This window comes from Ziziphus jujuba, chromosome 2, assembly GCF_031755915.1.
Source record: "Ziziphus jujuba cultivar Dongzao chromosome 2, ASM3175591v1".
Lineage (NCBI taxonomy): Eukaryota > Viridiplantae > Streptophyta > Magnoliopsida > Rosales > Rhamnaceae > Ziziphus > Ziziphus jujuba.
Window position 1 is genome coordinate 26,930,948 of NC_083380.1, and position 25,268 is coordinate 26,956,215.

Below are 25,268 nucleotides of genomic sequence, written 5' to 3' on the forward strand. Positions count from 1 at the left end.
TATACTCAAGAACCCCAGTTTGATCCTGAAAGTTCATTAAAATTTCTTTTGGCAAAAACCAGAATCAGAATCCATTGCACTTCTTTTTATTTAACCACTAATACTATTTTGGCAAAAACCAGAATAAGCATCCATTACTTAAGTACTTCACTTTATTTTACCACTAATCCCAATGGTAAACACTAACACATTTATCAGAATGTCCTGTGCAACTCAGCAATGAAGTTAACTATAACAAAAATGTCTTTCACAATGTTTTACATCAACTGATTGAGGGACTTTCAGTCCAAACCTCAAATCATGTGAAAAGAAAAGTTGAAAATTTTCCCGAGTTGTTATGCATATAAATAAATGTTTACACAGATTCTTATTCTTCAACATACTGTTTCCTACGGGTATAAGTTCTAGATTTGAAGATTTTATATGACAATGGGAGTAGAATCAAATTAACTTGAGTATAAAAAGTGTGGTGTCTACAACCTGAGCGAAAAAGTATATGTAGAAAGCAAACCTAAGCCCTAGAGTCGAAGTTTTCTTGCAAGAACCGGTAAAGTTCTTCTGCAACCTTGATGGGATACTCCTCTTGTGGAAGAAGAGCGCCTGGAATTTCAATAAACTTGCTCACACCCTTGGCTCCCCTGAGAGCTTCCATCTCGGCTTTTGACCTTTTTGGAGATCCCTCAGTTGATAAAACCGCAACTGGTATCTTTCCCTCCATAGCTGCAAAGAGATCAAGAAACTCTTCTCGGGACTGTACAGGGTCAAGTAGACCAGTCAAGAATGCTGCAGGTGCATAGCGAGCACCTTTCCGTTTTGTTAATGCATATCTGGTTTCAATAATGTCAGGAGTGACATTTTCAGGATTTGCATACACATGGGATTTGTATTGGGATTCAATGGCCTTCTCATTGCTGACAAGCATGTTATACATCATCCAGCCCACAGCCGGAGCCCTTAAGGTGCCCCTAAGCAGTCCATACCTGGTCAGTTTGATAAGAAATGGGAATGAAAGATCATTAGAATCAAGATCATCGACCCAAAAATTCTGGTGCTTAGGCCAGGAAAAGTAGCACCTTAAATATATCTATATTGCTATCTAAGTGATGGACCAACAAAAGCACAAAGCAAAGGTTATTAAGATCACGAGATAGATATAAGATAGTGGAAGGGCCTATCATCTAGCATGATGGTCAAATACAGGCACAAATAAGTTCTAATGACTCTGAACTGTTTTTGTTCTGCACTAGAGTTCAATTACTCCGAATTCGGTTTTCCAGTAAGGAAAGAAGTACGCATTCACCATTCAAAATCACTTTGGAAATTCAACAATTACAAAGGAGGTATTTATGTTTAGAATACCTTGTTTCCATGCTTGAATCTCGACCAAACACAATGGGAAGAGGACCAGCCCAGGTGGGTGCAATGGCAGCGATTGCTTGTGGCTTTAGGAAACCCTGTTTTGCAGCACGAATAGTAAGTGTGGCTGCATGACCTCCTCCAAATACCACCAAGTCATTTTCTGGTTTGAGATAAAAAAATAATTATTCAGAGAATTAATTTTTCAATTTAAAATAAAAAAATGCTGGATGATATTACTATTACATGTCAAAGTCAAACAATTCGTAACAAAGTAAACAACCTAGAAAGATATTTTTTACCCATATTAGATAGGGCTAAGGAAAGATGTTTGAGGGTTTCAAGCACAACCATCCGCTAAGAGTCTTTACTACCATAACATACAATTTGTAGAGATAAAAGTAGCCTAAATTATGTGAACATAATACAGATCGAAAATGTGATAAAATAAATGCAGGAGAGAGGGGGAAAAAAAAAAAAAAGAAAAAAACAAGGGGAAAAAAAAAAAAAAAAAAAGAGTGTGAAATACTCGTCTTCTGTTTTATGGCCTGCCTATTTGTTCACATATCTTTTACCATGAATGGAAAAGAATCCTAAGAACCCTAAGGGTAAAACATAAGAGTTTATTTATTTTTAATTTTTTTAAGGTTCATAGGAAAATAAAGAAATAAAAGGAAACAAACACTCAGAGGCACCTTAAGAGAGAGAACTAGCCAGTCTCAAATGAACAGTAGGAAGTTGCACTAGGAATGTGTCATATTGGGAATATTGGATAAGTTTACAACAAAAAGACTGAAGGCACTAGCATGCACAATGGTTGCCCTGTTTTACGCCCCTCACCAACTTCTCATTCCAGAAACGTAGTATGGGCACTAAAAGGCGCGTCCTACAGACAAGAGAAAATATGGATGGCCAGAAAAACAAAATTGTATTACAAGGACAAAGAGAATGACTGCATCCTTCAGACTTCTCAATAATCAGGTGAAGCTGTACCAGAATGAGGCGTCCATTGGACCACTCTAGAAGAGTCATATCCTACTAGGGAAGTTTGGCCCCTATAGTAATGATGACCATTGGTGGGCCCGTCAAACCAGAAACCTTGAGACATTTTAACAAGACATCTCAACCCTTAACCTTGTCAAGTACGAAATATTTACTCATGGGTGGGGCAAGCTCTTCTATTCTGGTTCATGGTTTCTCTTGGCTATATGGTTCATCCGGGGGAGAGATTGAGCTTCAAGAAATAGTGAATGGTCTTATCAATACACAAATGTATAGCTCCCCAGGAATTTCAATTTTGCTTATATTCATCACTGTAGGAAAGGGTCTGACAACTGAACAGAAGATGGAAAGAAAAAAAAAAAAGGGGGGCCATTTCAGGTGTAGGCATTTCTGCTCTAGAGAGTTGGGGGGTGGCCCCTTGTGGTAGTGGCCCTCCTAATAGGTTGGAAATGTACAAATAAACAACAGAAGAGGCAACTGGGACCCTCATAAGTTTTGGCCCTAGAGGACCCACAACAATGACAATGACAATGACATGGGGGTGGTGAGAGTTGTCTTTAATTCATTCATTTCCATCATCTCCTTGTTCTTTGTGTTACACCATTCAAGTGTAAATGTGTAATCACTATTCTATGATTCTATCCTTAACAAATGACCATTTCTCCCTTAACCAAGTCTTAATACTTTGCATGCCGAGTGGCTCTAAGATCATGTATATCGTTTAGCAGCCTCAACTCATGTTAACAAGTCTGAAAAGCATAATGAAGATGTCTTTGGATATCTATTTAAAGTTACAGGTAATGTAGTCTAAGAAACTAGAGCAAGAGAAAACCCCAGTACCTATAAAAAAGTAGAGTAAATAGTAATCCATAAACCTCCAGATGAAGAATCAACGACTCAATAACCAGCAGTGTAAAGAATGATAGTTTAATATATATGTGGTAGAGAGGCAAGAGCTGGAGAATAAATAACAAAACAAATGCCTATCTAGGATTATAATGCCAAATAAACGCAGGTGGAACTTTTGAACCACAGTTAAGGCAGATGAGTATCAGGGCACTGAACAAAACACCTGATGATTTGTTCCATGAAATGTCTTAGGAACACGGGCATCACAACAAGAAAAAACATATTTTCTTTCCTTTTCGCAGAAGATTTGAGAGGAGGGGGTGCTGTGAAAACAAGCACAGGGATGCTTTATGGGTGGGACAAATAATAATGGTGCAATAAGATTTACTCTTAAAAACTATTGGCACAAACAAAAATGAGACTATATTAACAAATGTATACACATTATTAGTGGGAATTTTAATAAAAAGAAAGAAAAAAAAAATACTTAGTTGAATATCATATCATTGTTAATCATTTCCATGAATAAACATTAAATATGAAATTAAGTAAATATGATGATTAACAGAGATATAATCATATAAACACAAGAATAGTTGCTAATGTTACTTAGACTATTCAATCTATCCCACCATACCCATGTTGGATACTTGGGCACTGACAAGGGTATGGCTGTTGGAAACTCCAAATACGTGGAAAAACTTTAAAAAATAGACGGATCCAACACTTGGACACATATCCACACCTGACACTGCACCCAAGTCCGAGCAAACATAGGTTGCCATACTCACCTAAGCCATTTATAGGACCATCAGGTGCATTGATGAAATCGACCAGGAATTTCTCCATCACATCAGCATTGTACTCCAGCTTAGGTCTATCTGAGTACCCCAGACCAGGCCAATCAACAATGGTGGCTCGCCAATTGAATTTACCAACTCGCTGAACTATGTCTCTAGCTACTGATCTCCACTCTTCAACAGTGCTAACATCTGAAATGGTTGGTACCATAAGGATATTTTTCGAAGAATCATTGTTGTACTTTTCATGCTCCTCATAATAGATGTTAATCGTATTGTCTTTAAATTTCCACTGCCAATTATTTGTCTGAAACAAAATGTAGTCACTTGTGAAACAAAATGACAAATATAGGATACACATACTCAGAGAAAAATTTTATTAAAAAAACAAAGACAACAAATAAAATAAATAGAATAGTTTAACAAATTCTATTGACAATATGATGCTTAAAGTCAAGCCTTCAGAGACCCCTACACCCTTAAATCTCACTTTGCATACAAGGCTGCTAACATACATCAATTATCGAGCAAAACCTCTCCCACAAAGGGATGTTGAAAAATTGCAAGAAGATGGATTCCCTTTTTCATAAAATTATTAGTAATAATATCTTAATTTCAATTCAAATGAACGTCTTTGGTAGCACAACAGTTGGAACTTATTCAAAATTTCTGGCATTCATTCAAATATTTACTAATCATCTGATGTTCCTCTGCTTTCTTCACTACATATCCATACATCAATCAAAATATAAGAATAAAAAGTCTAGCCAAACCAAATCAAATATTTCATATGTTTTGTGATCTGCCATGACTTAAATCACACGTTCAATTAATTCCCTCGTATACATCAGAATCCAATACGTCAATTATTCGTACATATAGAAGCATATAACCACAAAGATAGAGTAAGTTTCATACCCATATGCACACGAACGAAAATTACATCGAATAAGTGAAAAAGGCAATAGTAAAAATAAAATGGCAACAAAAATAAACTATTTTTAGAAGTACCCAAAAAGTAAATAAAATGGAGAATTTAGTGGGTAACCTTTGTTGGGGCTAACGCTTTCTCGTCTACAGAGACCTTGGAGTAGTCCAGAGTGGATGAAGCTTTGACAATGAGAGATTTTGAGAAGTATGCAGCATGAGAGAAAATGGGTCTATGGGTTTTGCAATGAAGAGTAAGGGAAGGTGAAGATGTGTAGAATATTGCAGAGAACGCCATGGAAATGGTGCAGAATGGGATGCTGACAAAGGAAACGAGCTTGGGTCAAGATTTTTGGGCAATGGCGTAGAGTAGTTGAAGACGCTGACCACTGGCTCAAACTGAGATTTTTTCGTCTTTGTAAAATATCAGAAAAGCTCAGCTAACCAGGTTCATGAATTTCAGTTTCCACCCCCTCAGTTTTTGAGAATATCGAATAACCCATCCTTAAATTTATTTTGCTAATTTTAGTCTTGTCAATTTTCTTTTTCTTCTTGTAGAAATATTATCGAAGAAAATGGAGTCTGATGAGTAGAAAGGCTATTTTTTAAATTTAATAAATATTCAATATAAGTATTATAGAATATACTATAAATAGACGATGAGATATATTAATATTTTTTCAAAGTATGTCGAAATCAAGCATAATTAATTATTTTATTTCTCATATTTTCCTAATAATGATCTCTAATTAACTTTCAATTCGATACACATATACTGTTATATGGTAACTATTTTAACATTAACCAACAATAATTTTTAAAGTTTAAAATTTATTAGCTTTCCATATTGCTTATTCTTTCAAACATTGTCCGAGCACTTTATGAAATTGATATTCACAGTTAGCAAAAGAATGATTTTATGAGGAATATTCTACAGTCGAGTCAGCAATAATTTACAAAGTTCACAATTTATCCATTCACATTAGCAGCCAAGTATCATTACTTTCCCTTCTGTTCTTCAGGGCATTGCTTCAACATTCTGTAAATTTAGAGGAGATTTATACTATTCCAAATGCTTCATCAGTCTATTTACCAGTAATCTCTGCATGAACAATAGCCATCTCTAAAAGAGTGAAACCGACTTCTATCTCTCACCACTATTTCTAATCCATAAACCTTAGAAATTAGCTTCATCACTGTATGACAATCACCACAAACGCGCAAATTCTTTACTATTCTTATACTCTTTCCTTCACGCAGTCTTGCCATTCCAAAAGCTACGGCAAGTTTTTCGCTATGCCTGGTCACTGAATCTTCCTTTTCCTCCTCTTCTATATCATGGTAAACACTCCCAACCTGAGGAATATATCCTCCTTCAATCCTAAGCTTCGTCATTATTTCCCTCAGCTTCTCATAAGCCTCTTTTGTTATCTCATTTTGTTTCTCACCAGCCACAAAGCTATAAATTAGCTTGTCAACTTCAATCATGCTCCATCCCGGAGTTTTTCTGATTCTCTGCTCATTCATTGACCTTCTTACACCAGCAGCATCCTTCCATTTTCCTGCAGTGGAATATATATTTGACAAAAGAACATGGTCACCACAATTGTCGGGATCCAGTCTAGAAAGTCTTTCCTTCACTTTCTCAGCCAGCTCAACATTTCCATGAATGCTGGAAGCCCCAAGAAGAGTCCTCCAAATGATAGCATTAGGGGGTATTGGCATTTCACATGCAAATTCATAAGCCTTTTGCAGTTCACCAGCTCGACCATACAGATCAACCATACAACCATAATGTTCAATGGTGGGTTCAATTCCATAATCTCTCATCTTCGAGAAATATTGACATCCTTCTTCAATCAAGCCGGCATGACTACAGGCATATAGAATTGAAATGAAGGTGATCCCATCAGGCCTAGTTCCAGAATCTTCCATCTCATTGAAAAGTCGAATGGCTTCTTCACCATAGCCATACATGGCATGTGCTGCTATCATTGATGTCCAAGAAACAATACTTTTTTTCTCTGGCATTCTTTCAAAGACCAACCTAGCCATGCCCACATTCCCACACTTAGAGTAAGTATCCAAGAGTGCGTTATTCACTGAAACGATCCAAAGAAACCCAGCCTTTTCCATGAATCCATGGATAATTTTTCCAAACTCGAATGCTCCAGCCTGTGAACAAGCGGAGAGTATCCCTGTCAAACTTGTCTCATTTGGCCTCATTCCCACTCTATGCAGCTCCCTAAAAAGTCCAAAAGTATCATCAAAACAACCATGCTGGGCAAACCCAACAATCATTGTACTCCAAGACACGTCATCTTTCACGGGCATCCTCGAAAACGCCTTCCTTGCTAACTCAACTTCACCTGCTTTCATATACCCCGAAAGCACCACATTCCAAGATGTCAAATTCCAAAAAGGCATCCGCTCAAACAATCTTTCTCCATTCTCTACATCCCCACACCTAAAACATGCGTTGACAATCGCATTCCAAGCTACAACATTTGGCTCCAACATTTCCTCAAACACTTTCCTCGCAAAACTGACACACCCACATTCAGCATACATGCTTATAGTTGTCGTCCCAACAAAGATGTGGGTGTCAAGCCCATGTACAAAACCTTGACAATGTAGCTGAATCCCAGCTCTGAAAGACCGCAAATTTGCCGCCGCCTTAAGTAAAAACGCAAAAGAGAAGCTGTCCGGAGGGGCAATCGCTCTCCGACGCATATGGGCGAACACAACGAACGCATTCTCTGGGGTGTCGGATTCGGCGAGTCCTCGAATAAGCGTATTGTACATGAAAACATCCGGTTTCGGGAACCGAAAAAGTAGGCGGCGAGCGTAGTCGAGAGCATCGGAGACCGTGACGACACAGTGGAGGAGAAGTTTTCCGGCAACGAAGGGATCGGTTTCGAGGCCGGTCTTGCATACAAAGGCGTGGATTTGCTTCACGGTTTTGAGAGTCTTGCTCTTGTTCAACACCGAAAGACACAGCTGTTCTGCAGCGACGTTCATTTTTACGGGGTTTTTACCAAAGGCGCGAGATAAGTCCACGGTTTTTTATTTTAGATAACGTACCCATCCCGTAAAACCTCAAAACGAAGTCGTTTCGTTCAAATTAAAAGGCCAAAAATTAAAGATTAAAAAAGAAATATAAAAAATTAAAACCACCTTAGGAACAAAACGTAGAGAAATCTGAACCTTTAAAAAAGATAAAAGAGAGCACGTGAGCACCGTAGGATCTAGGGCATGTGGAGCATGCGAGAGGCTGTTAACATTACTACAAAGAGCAGCTCAGAAGCAAAAACCACACTAATAATTGTGCTTCTGGTTGTGGTTGGAGATATAGATTGATAAAGGGATTTCAAAAATGGTTCAGAGACTCACATACCGTAAACGCCATAGTTATGCTACCAAGTCCAACCAGCATCGCGTCGTCAAAACCCCTGGTATGTTTACCTAATCATTCACTCATATATATATATATATATATATATATATATATGTATTACTATTAGGCAATGGTTCGGGTTTGGATCACTTTTTTGTTATGGTGTTTCTTGTTGGATGAATGTGTTCTTTCAAGTGTTAATGGTGGCTTAATATGGTTCATATCTGGTCTGTAGTTTCCTAGGGAAATGACATCTGTAAGATGGGAAATTACCCAAAAACAGAGTCAAGTAATCTCCCTTTTTTTTTTCCATTTATTCTATTGCCTTGCAAATAGAGTCAACAACTTGTATGAGCTTTGGAACTTCTTGTGTTTGCTGATTACAGTTGGAATTTGTAATATATTGAGAAGTATTTGAAGGGAATTTTCTACTTGCATTTAGAGAATATGAATTGTTTAAAATAATTGCCATTTTTAAAAAATGAAAATAATTATTTTAAGCATTTTTTAGTTACACATTAATATATCGGTCTGTATTTTTAATTTATAGTTTAAAAAAATAACTTCTTCTTTTTCCCCCTTTGAAATGGTATGCCAGATGTTCCTTTTTTAGTTTATTTTGCAAAGATATAAACCTGCATTTGGTTTGAAATGCATGTACACTATTAGTTCGCTCATGTGGCTTTTGTGATGGAAAACGAAGGACTTTGGAATGCCTATCTTTTATGAAAAAATCTGTTGTCTAATAATGTTAGTTTATGATAACTGATGTAAAATTGTATAAGACAACTTTGCAATTAAGTCTAAACATATATTATCGTTGTATTTTATGTTCCCCTTGTACTAATTATTTGTTTTTCTGGTATTTTTAAGGTTTGTATTTTATGTTCCCCTTGTACTAATTATTTGTTTTTCTGGTATTTTTAAGGTTAACCATATATTTGAGTCATGGCCTTCAAATTAGGATTTGATAACAATGTAGGACTGTCAAAAACGACATTAATTGGTTCATACAGGAAGAGTAGCAAGAGGGTGAAAGGAACAAAATAAGGACAGTGGAACAGAGAGAAATGTGGCAAACTGAATAAACGAGTGATATATAAATATATTCATCTAAAAGAGATATAAAGATAAATGAAGATAATGGCTTTTTTTCCTAGTTCTTTTGTCTTTCTACCCTATCTTCTCTCTCTCTCTCTCTCTCTCTCATTTCCTTTTGTTATTGGTTTTTAATTATCCGTCATTTAAATCACATTTTAATTTGAAGGTGTTGTTTGGAATTTTTCTTATTTTGGAACAGGGGAAAATTAGACTGTGTTTATGTGGTTAGTTACGTTTTTTGTTGTCCGAGTTTCATATTATTATGGGTTTTAGATTGATAAGCTATGTTTGTTGTTATATGTTTAGGTGGGAAGCTTGTGTACCAGACCACTAAGAAGAGAGCAAGCGGACCCAAGTGTCCTGTGACTGGAAAGAGAATCCAAGGGGTAAGCTCTGTTATTTAGGACAGGAAAATGTTTAATGCTTATTTTGAAGTTGTCACAACCAAAAAATATTGCTTTGAGGATAATGTTGGTGCAGTAAAAGCTAAATTGTAAGCTGAAGTTCGCTTAAAAGTTGTAGTAAACTGATTATGTTTTAAAACTCGCTTCTTATTAATATCTATAGTTGTCAAAAAGAAAAGCGTAGTTTGATGAACTTTAATACAGGTCCCACCTTAATGATTGATGTTGATTTGAAATGTACGAGTCTTTTGTTTGAGGGGTTGTATTTAATTTAAAATTTAATGGCTTTAAAATAAGTTATAGATTTTAAAAGATTTGATGGATTGTAATGGAATTCCATAGATTTCATACAAAATTTATAAGAATCCAACGAAATCATTGGGATTAAGGCATGATTTTATATTGATAATTTTCTTCATAATTTCACTGTTAAAATCTTTTTAAATCCATTAAAATCCACCATTTTTTAAAATCTTTTAAAATTAATGACTTTTACAATATCATTAGATTTTAAAAGAATTTTATAAAATTCTAATTGAATACATCTGGATTTTAATGGGTTTTAATAAAATCCATTAAAATTTGAATTGAATATCATTGGACTTGTACATACTCCTTTAAAATCTAAATCAAATACCTCCAAACTTTTAAGCATTTTTAAAATTCTTTAAACTCTAAATTGAATTTATCCTTCTTAGTTTTTTTTCTCATTACAATTGATTTTCTTTGGTACTGAATGTCTCTGATGTTTCTTTTCTCATTACAATTGATTTCCTCTGGTACTGAATAACTCTGGTGTAAGTAATGTTATTTGCTGATGATAATTCCCTATAGATCGTAAAAATGTTTTAGTCTTGTAGAATAAAATTTATTAAGGTTGGAAATTCCATATTGAATTTCAGCATTTTATGGTTGGAGTACTCTCCCATTTTGTGGTCACATATACTATTTTAATTAAATTTTGTTTGGATTAAACTCCTGTAGTACCATATGTTCTTCTAAAATCTGTTTGACATCGAGAGTTCAGCATAAGTTTTGTCTTCAGTTGCTTGTGCATGAGTTTCCATGACCTCCAGCTTTTACATATGTCCTTTGGTAGTTCTTATTAAATCTTGTTTGCAGATTCCGCACTTGAGACCTGCTGAATACAAGAGGTCTAGACTATCTAGGAACAGAAGAACTGTGAACCGCGCATATGGTGGTGTGTTATCTGGTGGAGCTGTTAGAGAGAGGTTCGTTTACTAGAGTTCTGATCATAAAATTGTTCCATCAAATATTTTTGCACTTTATTGTCTTGTAAATTTCAACATTTTAATTTTAACTTTATTTTTGGTTCTGCAGGATTATTAGAGCCTTTTTGGTGGAAGAGCAGAAGATTGTGAAGAAGGTTTTGAAGATTCAGAAGGCAAAAGAAAAGCAGGCATCTAAGAGCTAAGATGTGACACTAAGAAGCTCATTTAAGAGCTAAGATGTGACACAAAGAAGCTTTCTTTTTGTGTTTTAATTTGGTAAAATGTGACAGAAAGAAGCTTTCTTTTTTGAGGTGATTCTGAATTGTTCAAAACCATATTATATTGAGTTGTTTTGCTATAATTTTGAAGGAGTTTTTAGTAGGAATGTATTTTGGAAGTCAACATATGGTTTCTATAACACATTTTATTTCATCTTAAATTGAATGAATACGAAACTCGTATCTGTGGTATCTGTATCTTGTACTTCCTGAGTGCCTTGATTTGTTTATTTCTTAGGTTGATTTGAAAAGTATGGGCTAGATTTGTCTAAAGGCTTCGTTGCTTGAAATGGGTGTTTATATTGACTGGGAACATTTTCTAATTGGTGGATCAGAAAGGTGTTCCTTTTTCTTTCTTTCGTGTTTGTTTTTTTTTTTTTTCTTGTGTGTTTTGTGGAATAGAGTTTTTATGCCCGCTAAATGTTGTAACCTTCTTTTAAGACCTATTTGAAAACGATAAGATTATGCTTCTTTTTTTTTCTTTTTTTTTTTTGGTATGTTTTCAAACAATTTCAATTCAAACTGTTCCTGTTTGATGTTATGTTTTATGTAGCGAAAAGGTGGGAAATCATGGTAAGGTGTTTGCAAAAGACCATTACCAAGTTATTCTTCTCCAAAACCAACACCCAAGTCATCAAAAACGTAAACCCGAACAACGAAATAACCCTAAAAAAACAAAACTCCAAAAGGGCCAAAGGCGATCCCCAAAACTATTATTCCCATGGTGGGATTATACATTTAACATAAAAAAAAATAAAATAAAATAAAATAAAACTTTATTGTGTTTTCATTACATTCCAACAACATGGAGCGGAGGCCAACATCTCTTAATCGCGTGGAGGGATTATACTATTATAAGGGAAGGAAAAAAAAAAAAAAAAAACTTTATTGTATTTCCATTAGAGTTCCAATAACATGAAGCAGAGGCCGACAACATTCTATTCAAATTCACAAACTAATCTGAAGAGACAGTCGGATTCTGTCTAATAAACTGAAGAAGTCCGACAAGCTTGTCGTGAGGAGGGTTTGTCTCTTTCACCAAAGGGTGCTCCTTCAATGCTGTCACCCATGAGAACAATAATGGATTCTTTTCTGGGTTCAGGATTTTTATTCCTAATACTTCTTCTTGAGCTTCATGGGGGCTAAATGTTGCACTCATCAATATGTCAAGTAATCCTAAGTTCTCGCCATTCGTGAACGAAGAACCATCCGGGAAAAATTCTTTAATTCCTACTTCGATCACGTTTAGTTTCTCCATCAGTTCTTTGAACACTTTCTCTTGTGCTTCCCCTTCACTTGTGAACATTTTGCCCAAGTTCTCAAACAACTACATAAAAAAATTTAAGCAAAGTCTAGGAATGGTTAGTTGAAATGAAATGAGTAAAGAAAAAAATCAAATCACTTTTTATCATGGAGAAGTTGAGGCCAAATCACTTATAGTTACCAAAAATTGGCCATAACCAAAAATGTTCTTATGGCCACAAACGATTAGAGAGCATAATTAGTTGTGACCAAAACTTTTTATCCATTAATTTATTATCACAATCTGATCATGGATATTCATTGCTACTATTAATATGTTTAATCATGAAATTTTACAGTGAGCACAAAAATGGTAGTAATAAGGAAAAGCTCAAAAAACAAAAAAGATGGAAAGAAAATTATCAATTTCTATGACTGACTATACGAGGTAATATAAAAATTCTTGACCCAAAAATAAAAGAGTAACATAAAAATAATATTAGACCAATGACAAAATGGTGCTAAAAATAGCATTTCTCTAACCTGTTGCTGAATAAAACTAGCCCAGAATCTGACTTTGGCTCTTCAATAAGCATCTTCAGGTAGGAGCTTGGGAGAATTCTTCCAGGTTTCATCAATATATTCAAGGATGACATATGATTCGGCGATGGGTTTTCCATTATGAACAAGTACAGGGACTTTCTTATAGACAGGGTTATATTTGAGGAGTAATTGACTCTTGTTGCTTAGATCTTCTTCTATATATTCATAAGCTATGCCTTTGACTTTGAGGGCTAGTTCAACCCTCTTAGAGTATGTGCTAGCCCACATTCCATGTAGCTGTGCTACTTGGTGTTTTTCTCCCATTTTGTTCCCCTCAAGTTTTGCCCTAATCTTTTGAATTATGCTTGTTATCTGATACTCATATATATCAAATTATTTTGGTCTTATTTATTAAAAAAAAAAAAAGAATGGTCATTCATCTTTGAATATTTTATTAAACACGATTTCATGACGTTTATTGAATTGAGCTATGATTGGTAGCTTCTTACTTGATGAATAAGTAATTAATTTTTTTAGGATTATGGAGAGCCAAATTAGAGAAGAATTGCTTTACAAGATTATTGCACAGATTTCCTTGTTTCCCAAGAATATATACATGGTCAAATATCACGGAATGATTCAACTTTATATTGCAAGTTGGAATTAATATTTGTTAGAATTAATAATCACCTAATATTTTCATTTTAAAAAAAAAAAAAAAAAAAGGGCCATACAAAAGGCTTTTTCCATTCTCTTTGTTCTCATCTTCTTGAATTTGGGCTAAGTCATAGTCAAACTCATGCTCAAACTTAAAAAAGAAAAAAGGAAAAAGAGAACTTTACAGAAAAATATGTGTATGTTGATGATAAAATTTATATCGATAGTCAGTCAACATCCATATGTTTAACTTAAAAGAATATAATATTGGGAAATTCACGAATAATATAAAAATAAAGTATAAATATTCAATAAATATTTAATATGATGTACAATAAAAAAGAAGAGAAGAAATATTAATATACAGCAAAATAAAATAAATTAGAAAAACCTGTGTTGAAGAGTTGATAATAGAATCTTACTTGTAGTAATGTCCTAAAGATAATATTTCTCCCCTTCTTTGTGCTTGAAGTTTTGTAGGAGATTGCCTTTCAAGTTTAAACTATAAGATATTTGAAATTGAGCACTCAATCCCAAACCCAATACTAGAACAAAAATATTTTTTTCCTCTCTAAATGTTTTACACAGATTGAATATATTAAAAAAAAAGAGAAATGAAATCTATCCTTTGTTTATAGGATAATTCGTACTCTTTCATAAAACAATACAATTCCATGAAAAAGTGGAAGTTGTAATAGGAAATAACATTTTTTCCTCTCTGAATGGTTTACACAGATTGTATATATATTAAAAAAAAAAAAAAGAATGAAATCTATGCTTTGTTTATAGGATAATTCATACTCTTTCATAAAACAATACAATTCCATGAAAATGTGTAAGTTGTAGCAAGAAATAATTTATGTTTTCCTGAAAACGTTTTCTAAAAAAAATTAAACTAAAATAATATTTTATTTTAATAAAAATATGTATACCTTTGATTTTATGTAATTAATGGGTAATTAGGTAGGCCCATGTTGGGAGCCCATGTTCAAGTTTAAATGTACATGATGGGTAATCAAGTAGGCCTCTATTAAGGAATCCATGTTTAAGTTTAAACCACATCACTTATGCTTATAAAAGTATATAGGTTTCTCTTAAACTTTCTATGTGGGACTATGTGTTTTTGTTTCAAAATACTCATAACTTCAACATTACCCCATATTTTGAAATAAAACATTATAATGTAATGAATGTATGCAATGCAACCAAAGAGGAAATAGATGTGTCATTCTTCAGGAAAAGTGTCTTTGGACTTGAACTTACCTTAGTGATACACATTCGATTTACACAGTGACACAGTGGATATAAAGGATCTTGAACTGTTTTCTTTATTTAATAAATCAAGACAATATGTTTCACACATAACATACCCTAAATATTTTTTGTTTGTTCGTTTATATTTTTTTTGGTCCTGAATATATCCAGGTATTCATGATAGCTCTAGAGAATTCAACCATTAATTCTCATAAATGCAACCCCACATTTACTCTCATATAGGTGATTTTTAATAAATCATTAAATGCATAGCATAGCCTAAACAACTATATAACATATTACCAACATACCAATTTTTCAAGAATGGATTTGTGTGTTTACCTTTTAAGTTTCTCCAAACCAGTTTGCCTATTGAACCTAGAATCAACTAGGTTAAGTTTCTGCCCAGATTAACTCATTTTATTGGCTTTCAACCCATTCCTCTTGTAGTATATCCCATCTGCTCTCTAGGTAGGCCTTTTGTCAAATGATCAATGATATTTTCTTTGGATTTCACAGATTGTATGGAGATTACTCCATTAGAGAGCAACTGCTTAATAGTATTATGTCTACGCCTTATATGTCTTGACTTACCATTATATATATTGTTTTTGGCTCTAGTTTGTGCTGCCATACTATCATAATGTATACAAATGGCTGTCACTGGCTTAGGCCACACTGGAATGTCTTCTAAAAAATTCCTTAACCATTTTGCTTCTTCAACAACTTTGTCAAGTGCTATAAATTCAGATACCATTGTAGAACGTGCTATACACGTTTGCTTTAAAGATTTCCAAGAAATAGCAGCACCACCTAATTTAAATATATATCCACTAGTTGATTTGGTTTTTGTGCTATCGGAAATCCGATTAGCATCACTATATCCTTCAAATATTGGTGGATATTTCGTATAATGTAAGCCATAGTTTAAGGTATATTTTAAATACCTTAAAACTCTAATTAATGTTTCCCAGTGATCATGTCCTTGACAATAAATGTATCTACCGAGCCAACTTATTGAATAAGCTATATCTAGTCTATTAGAATTCATTAAATACATTAGGCTTCCAATTATTTATGAATATGCTAATTGAGAAATTGCATCTCCTGTAAACTTCTTTAATTAACAACTTGTATCAAAGGGAGTTATAGCAATCTTACAGTTAGACAGCCCAAATTTATTAAATATTTTTTCTACATAATGGGATTGTGTGAGAATGTAACCATCATTATTTCTTTTAATTTGAATTCCTAAAATGACATCTACCAGACCTAAGTTTTTCATGTCAAAATTAGTGTTCAACATTTTCTTAGTTAACATAATCACATCTTTATTGGTTCCTATTATTAGCATGTCATCAACATATAAACATACTATCACATAAAAAATTTTATAATTCTTAATGTATACGCATTTATCACATTCACTAATTTTAAAACCATGTGATAACATTGTATGGTCAAACTTCTCATGCCATTGTTTTGGTGCTTGTTTAAGTCCATATAAAGACTTAACCAATTTACAAACTTTATTTTCTTGACCTTTAACCACAAAATCTTTAGGTTGTTCCATATATATTTTTTCATCTAATTCTCCATATCATATAAAGATGCTATTGCAATTAGCATTCTAATTGATGTTATTCTCAAAACAGGAGAATAAGTGTCGAAACAATCCAATCCTTATTTTTGTCTATATCCTTTAGCAACCAAATGTGCTTTATATTTGTCTATAGACCCGTCTGTTTTAAGATGTGCTTTTTATCTGTTATAACCAATTGACTTATTACTAGGTGGTAAATCAACCAATTTCCATGTATGATTTTGTAAAATGAATTCCACTTCACTATTTATAGCTTCCTTCCATAAAGGTGCCTCAGGTGAAGACATAACTTCTTTATATGTTTGTGGTTCTCAATAGTCATGTATGTCATAAAGTCTGGTCCAAAATTCTTTGGCATTTTAATTCTTTTACCTCTTTTAGGTTCCAAGTCTTGATCTTGCACTCCTGAAGTAGAAGGTTCCTCAAGAACTCTCTTCTTTGATACATTAATCTTATTTTCATTATAAGGAAATATATTCTCAAAAAATTCAGCATCAATAGATTCAATTATTGTATTCACATATATATAAGAAATTTCAGATTTATAAACTAAAAATTTATATGCAACACTAGCATTGGCAAAACCAATAAATACACAATCTATAGTTTTAGGATATAGTTTAGTTCTCTTAGGTAATGGAGCAAGTACTTTTGAAAAACAACCCCACATTTTCAATATTTTATATGATGGAATTTTTCTTTTCCATATTTCATACGGTGATTTATTAGAATTCTTCATTGGAATTCTATTTAATATAAAACTAGCAGTAAGTAATGCTTCCCCCACAAATTGTGTGGGAGCGCTGAACTATTCAACATGCAATTGATCATGTTTTTAAAAGTTTTATTTTTTCTTTCTGCTACACTATTTTATTGTGGTTTATATAGAGCCATTGTTTGATGTACGATTCCATGTAAGACACAAAAATCTGAAAATGCAGTTGATTCATATTCTCCACCTCTATCAAATCTTATTATTTTGATTTTCTTTTCCAATTGATTTTCAACTTCTGCTTATATGTCTTAAACATATTCAAAGCCTCATCTTTGATATGTATTAAATATACATAACAATATTTACTGCAATCATCAATAAAAGTTATGAATTAACTTTTTCCACCACGTGTGGAAATAGACTTAAATTCACATAAATCACTATGAATTAAACTAAACAATTCATTTGTTTTTTCTTGTATAGACTTAAAACTTTGTCTAGCAAATTTAGATTCAAGACATACTTCACATTTATCAATATAAAATTTTGGTAATAACTTTAAATTAACCATTTTATATAAAGATCTATAATTAACATGTCCTAATCTAGAATGCCATAAATCAAAAGAACCAACAATATAAACAGAAGCATTCATAACTTTATTATTAGCATTGGTAACCATTACATTGAGTTTGAATAAGCCATTAGCCAAGTAACACTTTCCCACATACATCCCATCCTTAGTGAGAACAAACTTATCATATTCAAATACAAGTTTGAAGCCTCTCTCACTTAGTATAGAATCTGAAACTAAATTCTTCCTAATGTCAGGAATATATAAGACATTAGTAAGAAATACAGATTTTCCAAAAGTAAATTTAAGCACCACATTGCCTTTACCTTTCACCTTTGATGAAGATGAATTCCCCATATACAGATTTTCTTATTCAGAAACTTGTTTATAATTAGAAAATGAATTTTTGTCACTGCATATGTGCATTGTGGTAACTATATCAACCCACCAACCCTTTGCATTTGAAATCATGTTCACTTCATATACTACTGCAACCAAATTCTCATCAGATTCATGAACATTGCTTGATAATTGTGTGTAGATTTCTGGTCCTTGCAGGTTGCAATAGTCTTGTGCTTTGTGTCCTATCTTTCCACAAACCCAGCAACTTCCTTTAATTTTCTTGAAGTCTTTGCCTTTTGGAGCATGTGGATTAACACCCTTCACAGCAATCTTCTTGTCTTTAAATTTCTGGAATTTAGGCTTTGAAGATCCCTCAATGATATTGGCTTTCTCTCCATCAACTTTGTCTCCCTTTCTGTGACCTTCTTTTACTCAAAGCCTTAGATCAAATCCTCCATAGACATCTCTCTATGTTTGTGCTTTAAGTAAATTTTAAAGTCATTCCATGATGGTGGCAATTTCTCAATAATTGCTTCAACTTGAAATTTTTCATTGATAGAACATCCATCAACATGTAACTCATGAATCAACACCTGCAATTCTTCAACCTGTTTCACAACAGTTTTAGAGTCAACCATAATAAACTTGAGAAATTTACCAATTACAAATTTCTTTGGACCAGCATCTTCACTTTTGTACTTCTTTTCAAGCATCTCCCAAACTTCCTTTGCAGTCTTATATGAAGAATAAATATCATATTCATATAAGTCATTCTCTAAATAATTCAAAATATAGTTTCTGCATAGGAAGTCAGATTGTTCCAAGCCTCAATGGTCATTAATGATTCCTTTGAAGGAGAATCGCCATCTACCTTGGGAACCTCTTCCTTGACTATGTGTGCCAGATTCAAGGTTGTTAGATAGAAAAGCATTTTTTGTTGCCATCTCTTGAAGTAAATACCATTGAACTTCTCAAGCTTCTCATCAGAAGGATTCTTAGAAACATTCACAAGATTTTTCACTATCCTTGCTTGTGAATTCGCCATTAGAAATACTATCTTTAGAATGTTGGGAAATTCACAAACAATATAGAAACAAAGTATAAATATTTAATAAACATTTAATATGATGTACAATAAAGAAGAAGAGAAGAAATATTAATATACAGCAAAATAAAATAAATTAGGAAAACCTATATTAAAGAGTTGATGATAGAGTCTTGCTTGTAGTAATATCTTAAGAATAGTATTTCTCCCCTTCTCTATGCTTGAAGTTCTGTAGGAGACTATCTCCTAAGATTAAACTATCAGATATTTGAAATTAAGCACTTAATCCCAAACTCAATGATAGAACAAAAATATATATTCCTCTCTGAATGTTTTGCACAGATTGTATATATATATATATATATATATATTTATAAATGAATGAAATATATCTTCTGTTTATAGGATAATTCGGACTCTTTCATGGAACAATACAATTATATGGAAATAACTTCTATTTTCCTATAAACGTCTTCTAAAAAAAAAAATAAAATAAAACAAATTTTATTTTAATTAAAATATGTATGTAATGGATAATTAGTTAGACACCATTGGGAACCTATATTCCAGTTTAACCTACATCACTTATACTTATAAATCACTTATGCTTATAAAAGCATATAAGTTTCTCTTAAACTTCCTATATGGGACTATATGTTTTTGTTTCTATATGGGACTATATGTTTTTGTTTCAAAACACCGTAACTTCGTATAATTCAAATTAACATAATAGATTTAAAAACTTATAATACCCATTAATTTTTTTTAAAGGTTAATTACACTTTTTTAATCATGACGAACTACTACATTATATATATATATACAAATTTTAAAGTGTCAGTTTGTCGTTGTATTAATACTTACTTACCACATTACTCCAATTACGTAGTTTTGTATAATACATTTGGCAAAATTAGGCAAATAAATCGGTCAAAAAAATGAAATAAAGCAGCAGCAGTTTTCCAAGAAAGCTATATATGTTGTATGTGGTTAATGTTATGAAATTTAACTATTAAAAACGCATAATTAGATTAAATTGACAAATAATAATAATAATAATTTAGAGGGACAATATAAGAATTTTTTAGGTCAAGAGCATCGGAGATCATGATGACAACACAGTGGAGGCACAGTTTTCCGGCAACCAAGGTGGTCGGTTTTGAGGGTGGTCCTTCCATACAAAACACAGTTTTGGTTTTGAGAGAGAGGGAGTCTTGCTCTTGTTCAACGGTGAAAGATACAGCTGCTCGGCGATGATGTTCATTCCGTGCGATTTGGATTTGTTAGTTCGGAGTCCAAAGGCGCTACGTAAGTCCACGGTTTTCTAATGACAAAGTCACGACGTCGTTTCACTATTAACTAAAAAAAAAAAAAATTTAAAAGAAAAAGTAGTAAAAAATAAATAAAAACACCCAAATATGAAGGAATCTGGACCGTTAAAAATGCGAGCACGTGAACGCCGTAGGATCTAGGGCATGTAGAGCTTGCTAGGGCTTTAACATTAGAACTAGCAGCTCCCCCATTGTGCTTCTGGTTCTGGTTAGGGTTTGGCCTCTCGCCTCAAAGATTGAAAATTTGCAAAATGGTTCAGAGACTTACATACCGTAAACGCCACAGTTATGCCACCAAGTCCAACCAGCATCGCGTTGTTAAAACCCCTGGTATGTTTACATAATCATTCACACATTACCCACGATACCCACACTCATTTATATATATGTGGTGTGTGTATATGTATGTGCATATATAATGATTAGGGTTTAGATCTCTATTTTGACTGCAGGCGGATTAATGCGTTTATGTTAGCTTGATATGTTTCATCCATTGTAGTAGTTTCTTAGGGAAATGATAGTTGTAAGTTGGGAATTGCCCTAAAACAAAGTCAATTAATCTCCTTTTTTTCTTTTATTTTATTTATTTATTTGCATTTGGGTTGATTTTTACTAATATTAGAAAATATGAAATAATTAAGATAATATCCAGTTTGTCTTTACCGTTTTGAGCATTTTTAGTTCCACATCTGAAATAATTTGAATTTAAGTAGAAGTTTCAATTCTATATATCTTTGTATTCTATTATATCAGTTTTTTTTTCCCCCTCTACTTTATATCCAAAAATAGTGTCTTTTTTCTTTGAAATGGTTCTTTTGCTTGCTATTGTTAATGGAAACAGAGTGCTTTGGATTTCTCATTTATCAATATGCTGTCTAAATCATGTTTGTTTGTAATCACTGATGTCAAACTGTTGAGACAATTGTCAAATGCATTTCAAACATATATTATTGTTTTACGTTAGGTGCCTTATTTAGAGGTTATCACCATCCATTGGAGTCATCTATTTTGTCCCAAATTCTGATTTAGATTACAACTTTAAAAGCTTTCAATGCCTTTAAATTTGGATTTGATTACAATAGAGGACGGTTGAAATGGACAAACATGGGTTCTATAGGAAGGAAGAGGGAGATTTTGAGAGAAAAAAGAGAGAGGGAGAAAGAAAATAAGGACAAGAGAACTGAGAGCAATGCAGTGAACAGACTAAATTATAAAGATAGATGAAGATGATGACTCAGCTTCCTGTTTCTTCTCCTTTTGCTTCTTTGCACTTTCTTTGTGTCTTTTTGTAAATAAGCCAATATAAATATCCTTTATTCATATCGCTTTTAATTTGAAGGCCTTGTTTTGTTAAACTTGACAGCCTACTGTGGAATATGGGCAAATATGCTGTGATTATTTAGTTAGTTCTATTTTTGTTTGCCCTGGTATCATATTATTCTCAATTTTTGGATATATAAGTTATATTTATTGATTAATTTTTAGGTGGGAAGCTTGTCTACCAGACCACTAAGAAGAGAGCAAGTGGACCTAAGTGCCCTGTAACTGGGAAGAGAATCCAAGGGGTATGTTCTGTAATTTTGCTTATAAGAAATATTTTATGCTCATTTTGCAGGTGTAGCAACTAAAAATGATCGTCTTTAGGGATAATGGTATAATGTTGATACATTTGAAAGATAAATTATAAGTTTAAATTCACTTGGAAGTGAATTCAGTATCTTTTAAAACTTGCTTCTTATTAATAATTATGGATAATTATAGTATAGTCTGATCAACTTATCCTGTGTTGAGCTTTAGTATGAGTTTGAAAATTTATGAGGGGCACTATTTTATTTATTTATTTATTTATTTTCATCACAATTTATTTCCTCTCTTACTGAATAACTCTAGTTTGCATAATGTTATTTGGGAGTGATAATTCCAAATGGGGTGGAAACAAGTTTGAATCTTGTGGAATAACATTTTTGTAGCACGGTCTGTATTGGAAATTGGCATTACGGTCAGAGTACTCTCTCATTATGTGGTCGCATATACCATTATACATAAATTTTTTGTTTGGGTTAGACTCCTGCAATTCCATATGTTCTTCCAAAATCTTCTTTATGTCAACATTTCTGGATAAATTCTGTCGTGGTATGTGTTTGCATGATTTTCCATGAGCATCAGCTTTCGCATTAACCTTTGGTAGTTCTCAATTCTCATTAAAGCTTATATGCAGATTCCTCACTTGAGACCGGCTGAATACAAGAGGTCTAGACTATCTAGGAACAGAAGAACTGTCAACCGTGCATATGGTGGTGTGTTATCTGGTGGAGCTGTTAGAGAGAGGTTTGTTTTCTGGAGCTCTGACCATCAAATTTCTGTCTCATACTTGTCTTATAAATGTCATCATTTTAATTTTTAGTTTACTTTTGTTTTTCCAGGATTATCCGAGCCTTTTTGGTGGAAGAACAGAAGATTGTGAAGAAGGTTTTGAAAATTCAGAAGGCAAAAGAAAAGCAGGCATCGAAGAGCTAAATGTGATAGAGAGAAACTAAGTTGTAACAGACAGAAGCTTTCCCTTTTTGTTTTGACTGCTTAGAAGAAATTTCAACTTTTCTTTAGGTGATTATGAACTGATGAAATCGTATTATCTGAGTTGTTTTATTGTAATTTTGAAGGAGTTTTAGTGGCAGTATTAAGTTCTCAATGCATGGTTTTTATTATGTCACGTTTTATTTCATCCTAAGTTGAATGGATTCAAAACTCATGTTCCGTGGTATCTATATTTTTTCTCATCTGAGTTCCTCGAATTGTATGATTTTTTAATAATGCCTGCCAGTAAATCAAAACGTAATTAATCACCCAGAACACAATCCAAATAAGAAAATAAACAAAACACTCAGAAGGGCCAAAAAGCACCTCTTAAACCTTCCATTCCCAATTATCAAAAAAAAAAAAAAAAAAAAAAAAAAAAGGGAAAAAAGAAAGACGCTCCTATTCCCATGGAGGGATTAGCTTTAACAACTTCACGTAATTTTTTTATTTTATTTTTGCTTGGACACCTTATTTTACTTCCATTACAGAGTTCCAAATACGTTAAGCAGAGGCAGACAACATATTCTGTTGCAGTTCACTGCCTATGCAGGTTCTGTTTGATAAACTGTAGTCTTCGGACGAGCTTGTCATGAGGAGAGGCTATTTCTTTCACCAAAGGATGTTCCTTCAATGCTGTTACACGAGAACAATAAAGGATTCTTTTCTGGGTTCAGGATTTCCACTCCTAATACTTCTTCGACAGCTTTGTGAGATGTCAATGTTGCACTCATCAAAATGTCTAGCAATCCCAAGTTCTCGCCATTTGTGAATGGAGCACCTCCCGGGAAAAGTTCTTTAATTGCTGTTTCGAACATGGTTAATTTCTCGATCACTTCTTTGTACACTTTCTCTTGTGCTTCCCCTTCACATGTGAACATTTTCCCTATGTTCTCAAACAACTGCATAAAGAAATTTAAGCCAAGTCTGAGGAGGTAAACAATTTTCCATTCACTACAGCCAAAAAATAAGTAAATAAATAAAAAGACTTTTTGTTAATGGTTATTAGTTGGTACTGGATAAATTGCCATGTCGAATGTGACATTTTAGAGTCTTAGTCACGGACCAAAACAGAGGAAAGTTTGGAACTGAATCACTTTCAGTCATGCAGAAGAGTAGAAGCTAACTCACTTTTAGTTAAATGGTTCATAACTGAGAGTATTCATGAAATATGCGTACATTTAGTTAGTAATCAAAACTCTTAGCCATAGAATTTTTTAAGAATCCGATCACACATATTCATTGATATAATGCTGTTAGTATATGTTCCGTCATGATATTTTACACTATACAAAAGATAATATTGTTCCAAGGCATTCACTTAAATAAAAAACAATTTCTTTATGTAACAGACTATACAATGTATTATAATATTAATGTTAGACCACGATTAGTGCTGCCAAAAATAAGATTTCTCTAACCTGTTGCTGGATAAAACTAGCCCAGAATCGAACTTTGGCTCTTCCGTAAGCATCTTCAGGTAGAAGCTTGGGAGAATTCTTCCAGGTTTCATCAATATATTCAAGGATGATATATGATTCAGCAATGGGTTTTCCATTGTGAACAAGTACAGGTACTTTCTTATGGACTGGATTATATTTGAGGAGTAATTGGCTCTTGTTGCTTAGATCTTCTTCAATATAATCATAAGGTATGCCTTTGATTCTTAGAGCTAGCTCCACCCTCTTAGAATATGAGCTAGCCCACATTCCATGTAGCTTTACTTCTTGGGTTTTTTCTCCCATTTTGTTCCTCTCAAGTTTTGCTCTAATCTTTTGAATTATGCTTTTGATACTCCGATATATCCAATTATATTTTGGTCATTGATCTTAGATTATTTTATTAAACATGATTTTGATGATGTTTATTGAATTGGGATGTGACTGGTAGCTTTCCTTTTTCCTTGATGAATAAGTAATAGTTTAAAATTATGGAGAGCCAATGATGATAGCTTTTTCCTTTTTCCCTAGAATACATGGTCAAATACAACGGAAAGATTCAACAATAGTGGCTGGAACTTGGAATATTGTAATAATGCAGAA

At 33.3% G+C, this 25,268-nt stretch overlaps 5 protein-coding genes and 1 pseudogene across 5 annotated transcripts; 2 read left to right on the plus strand and 4 right to left on the minus strand.

Moving 5' to 3' along the window:
- Positions 1-202: 202 nt before the first annotated feature.
- LOC107405509 (uncharacterized) lies at positions 203-5,395 on the minus strand. Its single transcript, XM_016012577.4, has 4 exons — positions 5,056-5,395; positions 3,999-4,314; positions 1,360-1,519; positions 203-980 (listed from the first exon to the last, which is right to left on the minus strand). The coding sequence occupies exons 1-4, from the start codon at positions 5,230-5,232 to the stop codon at positions 512-514; spliced, it is 1,122 nt and encodes a 373-aa protein (XP_015868063.2). The 5' UTR covers positions 5,233-5,395; the 3' UTR covers positions 203-511.
- A 166-nt stretch (positions 5,396-5,561) lies between these two features.
- On the minus strand, positions 5,562-8,095 carry LOC107405513 (pentatricopeptide repeat-containing protein At1g74630). The gene has a single exon (XM_016012580.4). It carries the CDS (start codon positions 7,953-7,955, stop codon positions 6,024-6,026), a length of 1,932 nt encoding a protein of 643 aa, XP_015868066.3. The 5' UTR covers positions 7,956-8,095; the 3' UTR covers positions 5,562-6,023.
- Positions 8,096-8,231: 136 nt separating this feature from the next.
- Positions 8,232-11,538, plus strand: LOC107405512 (large ribosomal subunit protein eL34). Its single transcript, XM_016012579.4, has 4 exons — positions 8,232-8,389; positions 9,739-9,818; positions 10,959-11,068; positions 11,178-11,538. Exons 1-4 carry the CDS (start codon positions 8,311-8,313, stop codon positions 11,269-11,271), a joined length of 363 nt encoding a protein of 120 aa, XP_015868065.1. The 5' UTR covers positions 8,232-8,310; the 3' UTR covers positions 11,272-11,538.
- Positions 11,539-11,894: 356 nt separating this feature from the next.
- LOC107405515 (glutathione S-transferase U10-like) lies at positions 11,895-13,482 on the minus strand (annotated as a pseudogene).
- Positions 13,483-20,823: 7,341 nt separating this feature from the next.
- On the plus strand, positions 20,824-23,413 carry LOC107405510 (large ribosomal subunit protein eL34). Its single transcript, XM_016012578.4, has 4 exons — positions 20,824-20,982; positions 22,138-22,217; positions 22,871-22,980; positions 23,076-23,413. The coding sequence occupies exons 1-4, from the start codon at positions 20,904-20,906 to the stop codon at positions 23,167-23,169; spliced, it is 363 nt and encodes a 120-aa protein (XP_015868064.1). The 5' UTR covers positions 20,824-20,903; the 3' UTR covers positions 23,170-23,413.
- Positions 23,207-25,065, minus strand: LOC107405514 (glutathione S-transferase U9). Its single transcript, XM_016012581.4, has 2 exons — positions 24,648-25,065; positions 23,207-24,128 (listed from the first exon to the last, which is right to left on the minus strand). Exons 1-2 carry the CDS (start codon positions 24,969-24,971, stop codon positions 23,817-23,819), a joined length of 636 nt encoding a protein of 211 aa, XP_015868067.3. The 5' UTR covers positions 24,972-25,065; the 3' UTR covers positions 23,207-23,816.
- Positions 25,066-25,268: the final 203 nt, after the last annotated feature.

What these genes read in the sequence shown, in the direction of transcription:
- LOC107405513 (XM_016012580.4), bottom strand. Translation starts at nt 7,955, where the DNA reads ATGAACGTCGCTGCAGAACAGCTGTGTCTTTCGGTGTTGAACAAGAGC.
- LOC107405514 (XM_016012581.4), bottom strand. Translation starts at nt 24,971, where the DNA reads ATGGGAGAAAAAACCCAAGAAGTAAAGCTACATGGAATGTGGGCTAGC. An exon ending in CTAGTTTTATCCAGCAACAG is followed by an intron (nt 24,129 to 24,647) that starts GTTAGAGAAATC and finishes TTCTTTATGCAG; the next exon opens with TTGTTTGAGAACATAGGGAA.
- LOC107405509 (XM_016012577.4), bottom strand. Translation starts at nt 5,232, where the DNA reads ATGGCGTTCTCTGCAATATTCTACACATCTTCACCTTCCCTTACTCTT. An exon ending in AAGCGTTAGCCCCAACAAAG is followed by an intron (nt 4,315 to 5,055) that starts GTTACCCACTAA and finishes ATTTTGTTTCAG; the next exon opens with ACAAATAATTGGCAGTGGAA. An exon ending in GATTCAAGCATGGAAACAAG is followed by an intron (nt 981 to 1,359) that starts GTATTCTAAACA and finishes CAAACTGACCAG; the next exon opens with GTATGGACTGCTTAGGGGCA.
- LOC107405512 (XM_016012579.4), top strand. Translation starts at nt 8,311, where the DNA reads ATGGTTCAGAGACTCACATACCGTAAACGCCATAGTTATGCTACCAAG. An exon ending in TCGCGTCGTCAAAACCCCTG is followed by an intron (nt 8,390 to 9,738) that starts GTATGTTTACCT and finishes TTATATGTTTAG; the next exon opens with GTGGGAAGCTTGTGTACCAG. An exon ending in GGTGGAGCTGTTAGAGAGAG is followed by an intron (nt 11,069 to 11,177) that starts GTTCGTTTACTA and finishes TTGGTTCTGCAG; the next exon opens with GATTATTAGAGCCTTTTTGG.
- LOC107405510 (XM_016012578.4), top strand. Translation starts at nt 20,904, where the DNA reads ATGGTTCAGAGACTTACATACCGTAAACGCCACAGTTATGCCACCAAG. An exon ending in TCGCGTTGTTAAAACCCCTG is followed by an intron (nt 20,983 to 22,137) that starts GTATGTTTACAT and finishes ATTAATTTTTAG; the next exon opens with GTGGGAAGCTTGTCTACCAG. An exon ending in CTGGGAAGAGAATCCAAGGG is followed by an intron (nt 22,218 to 22,870) that starts GTATGTTCTGTA and finishes GCTTATATGCAG; the next exon opens with ATTCCTCACTTGAGACCGGC.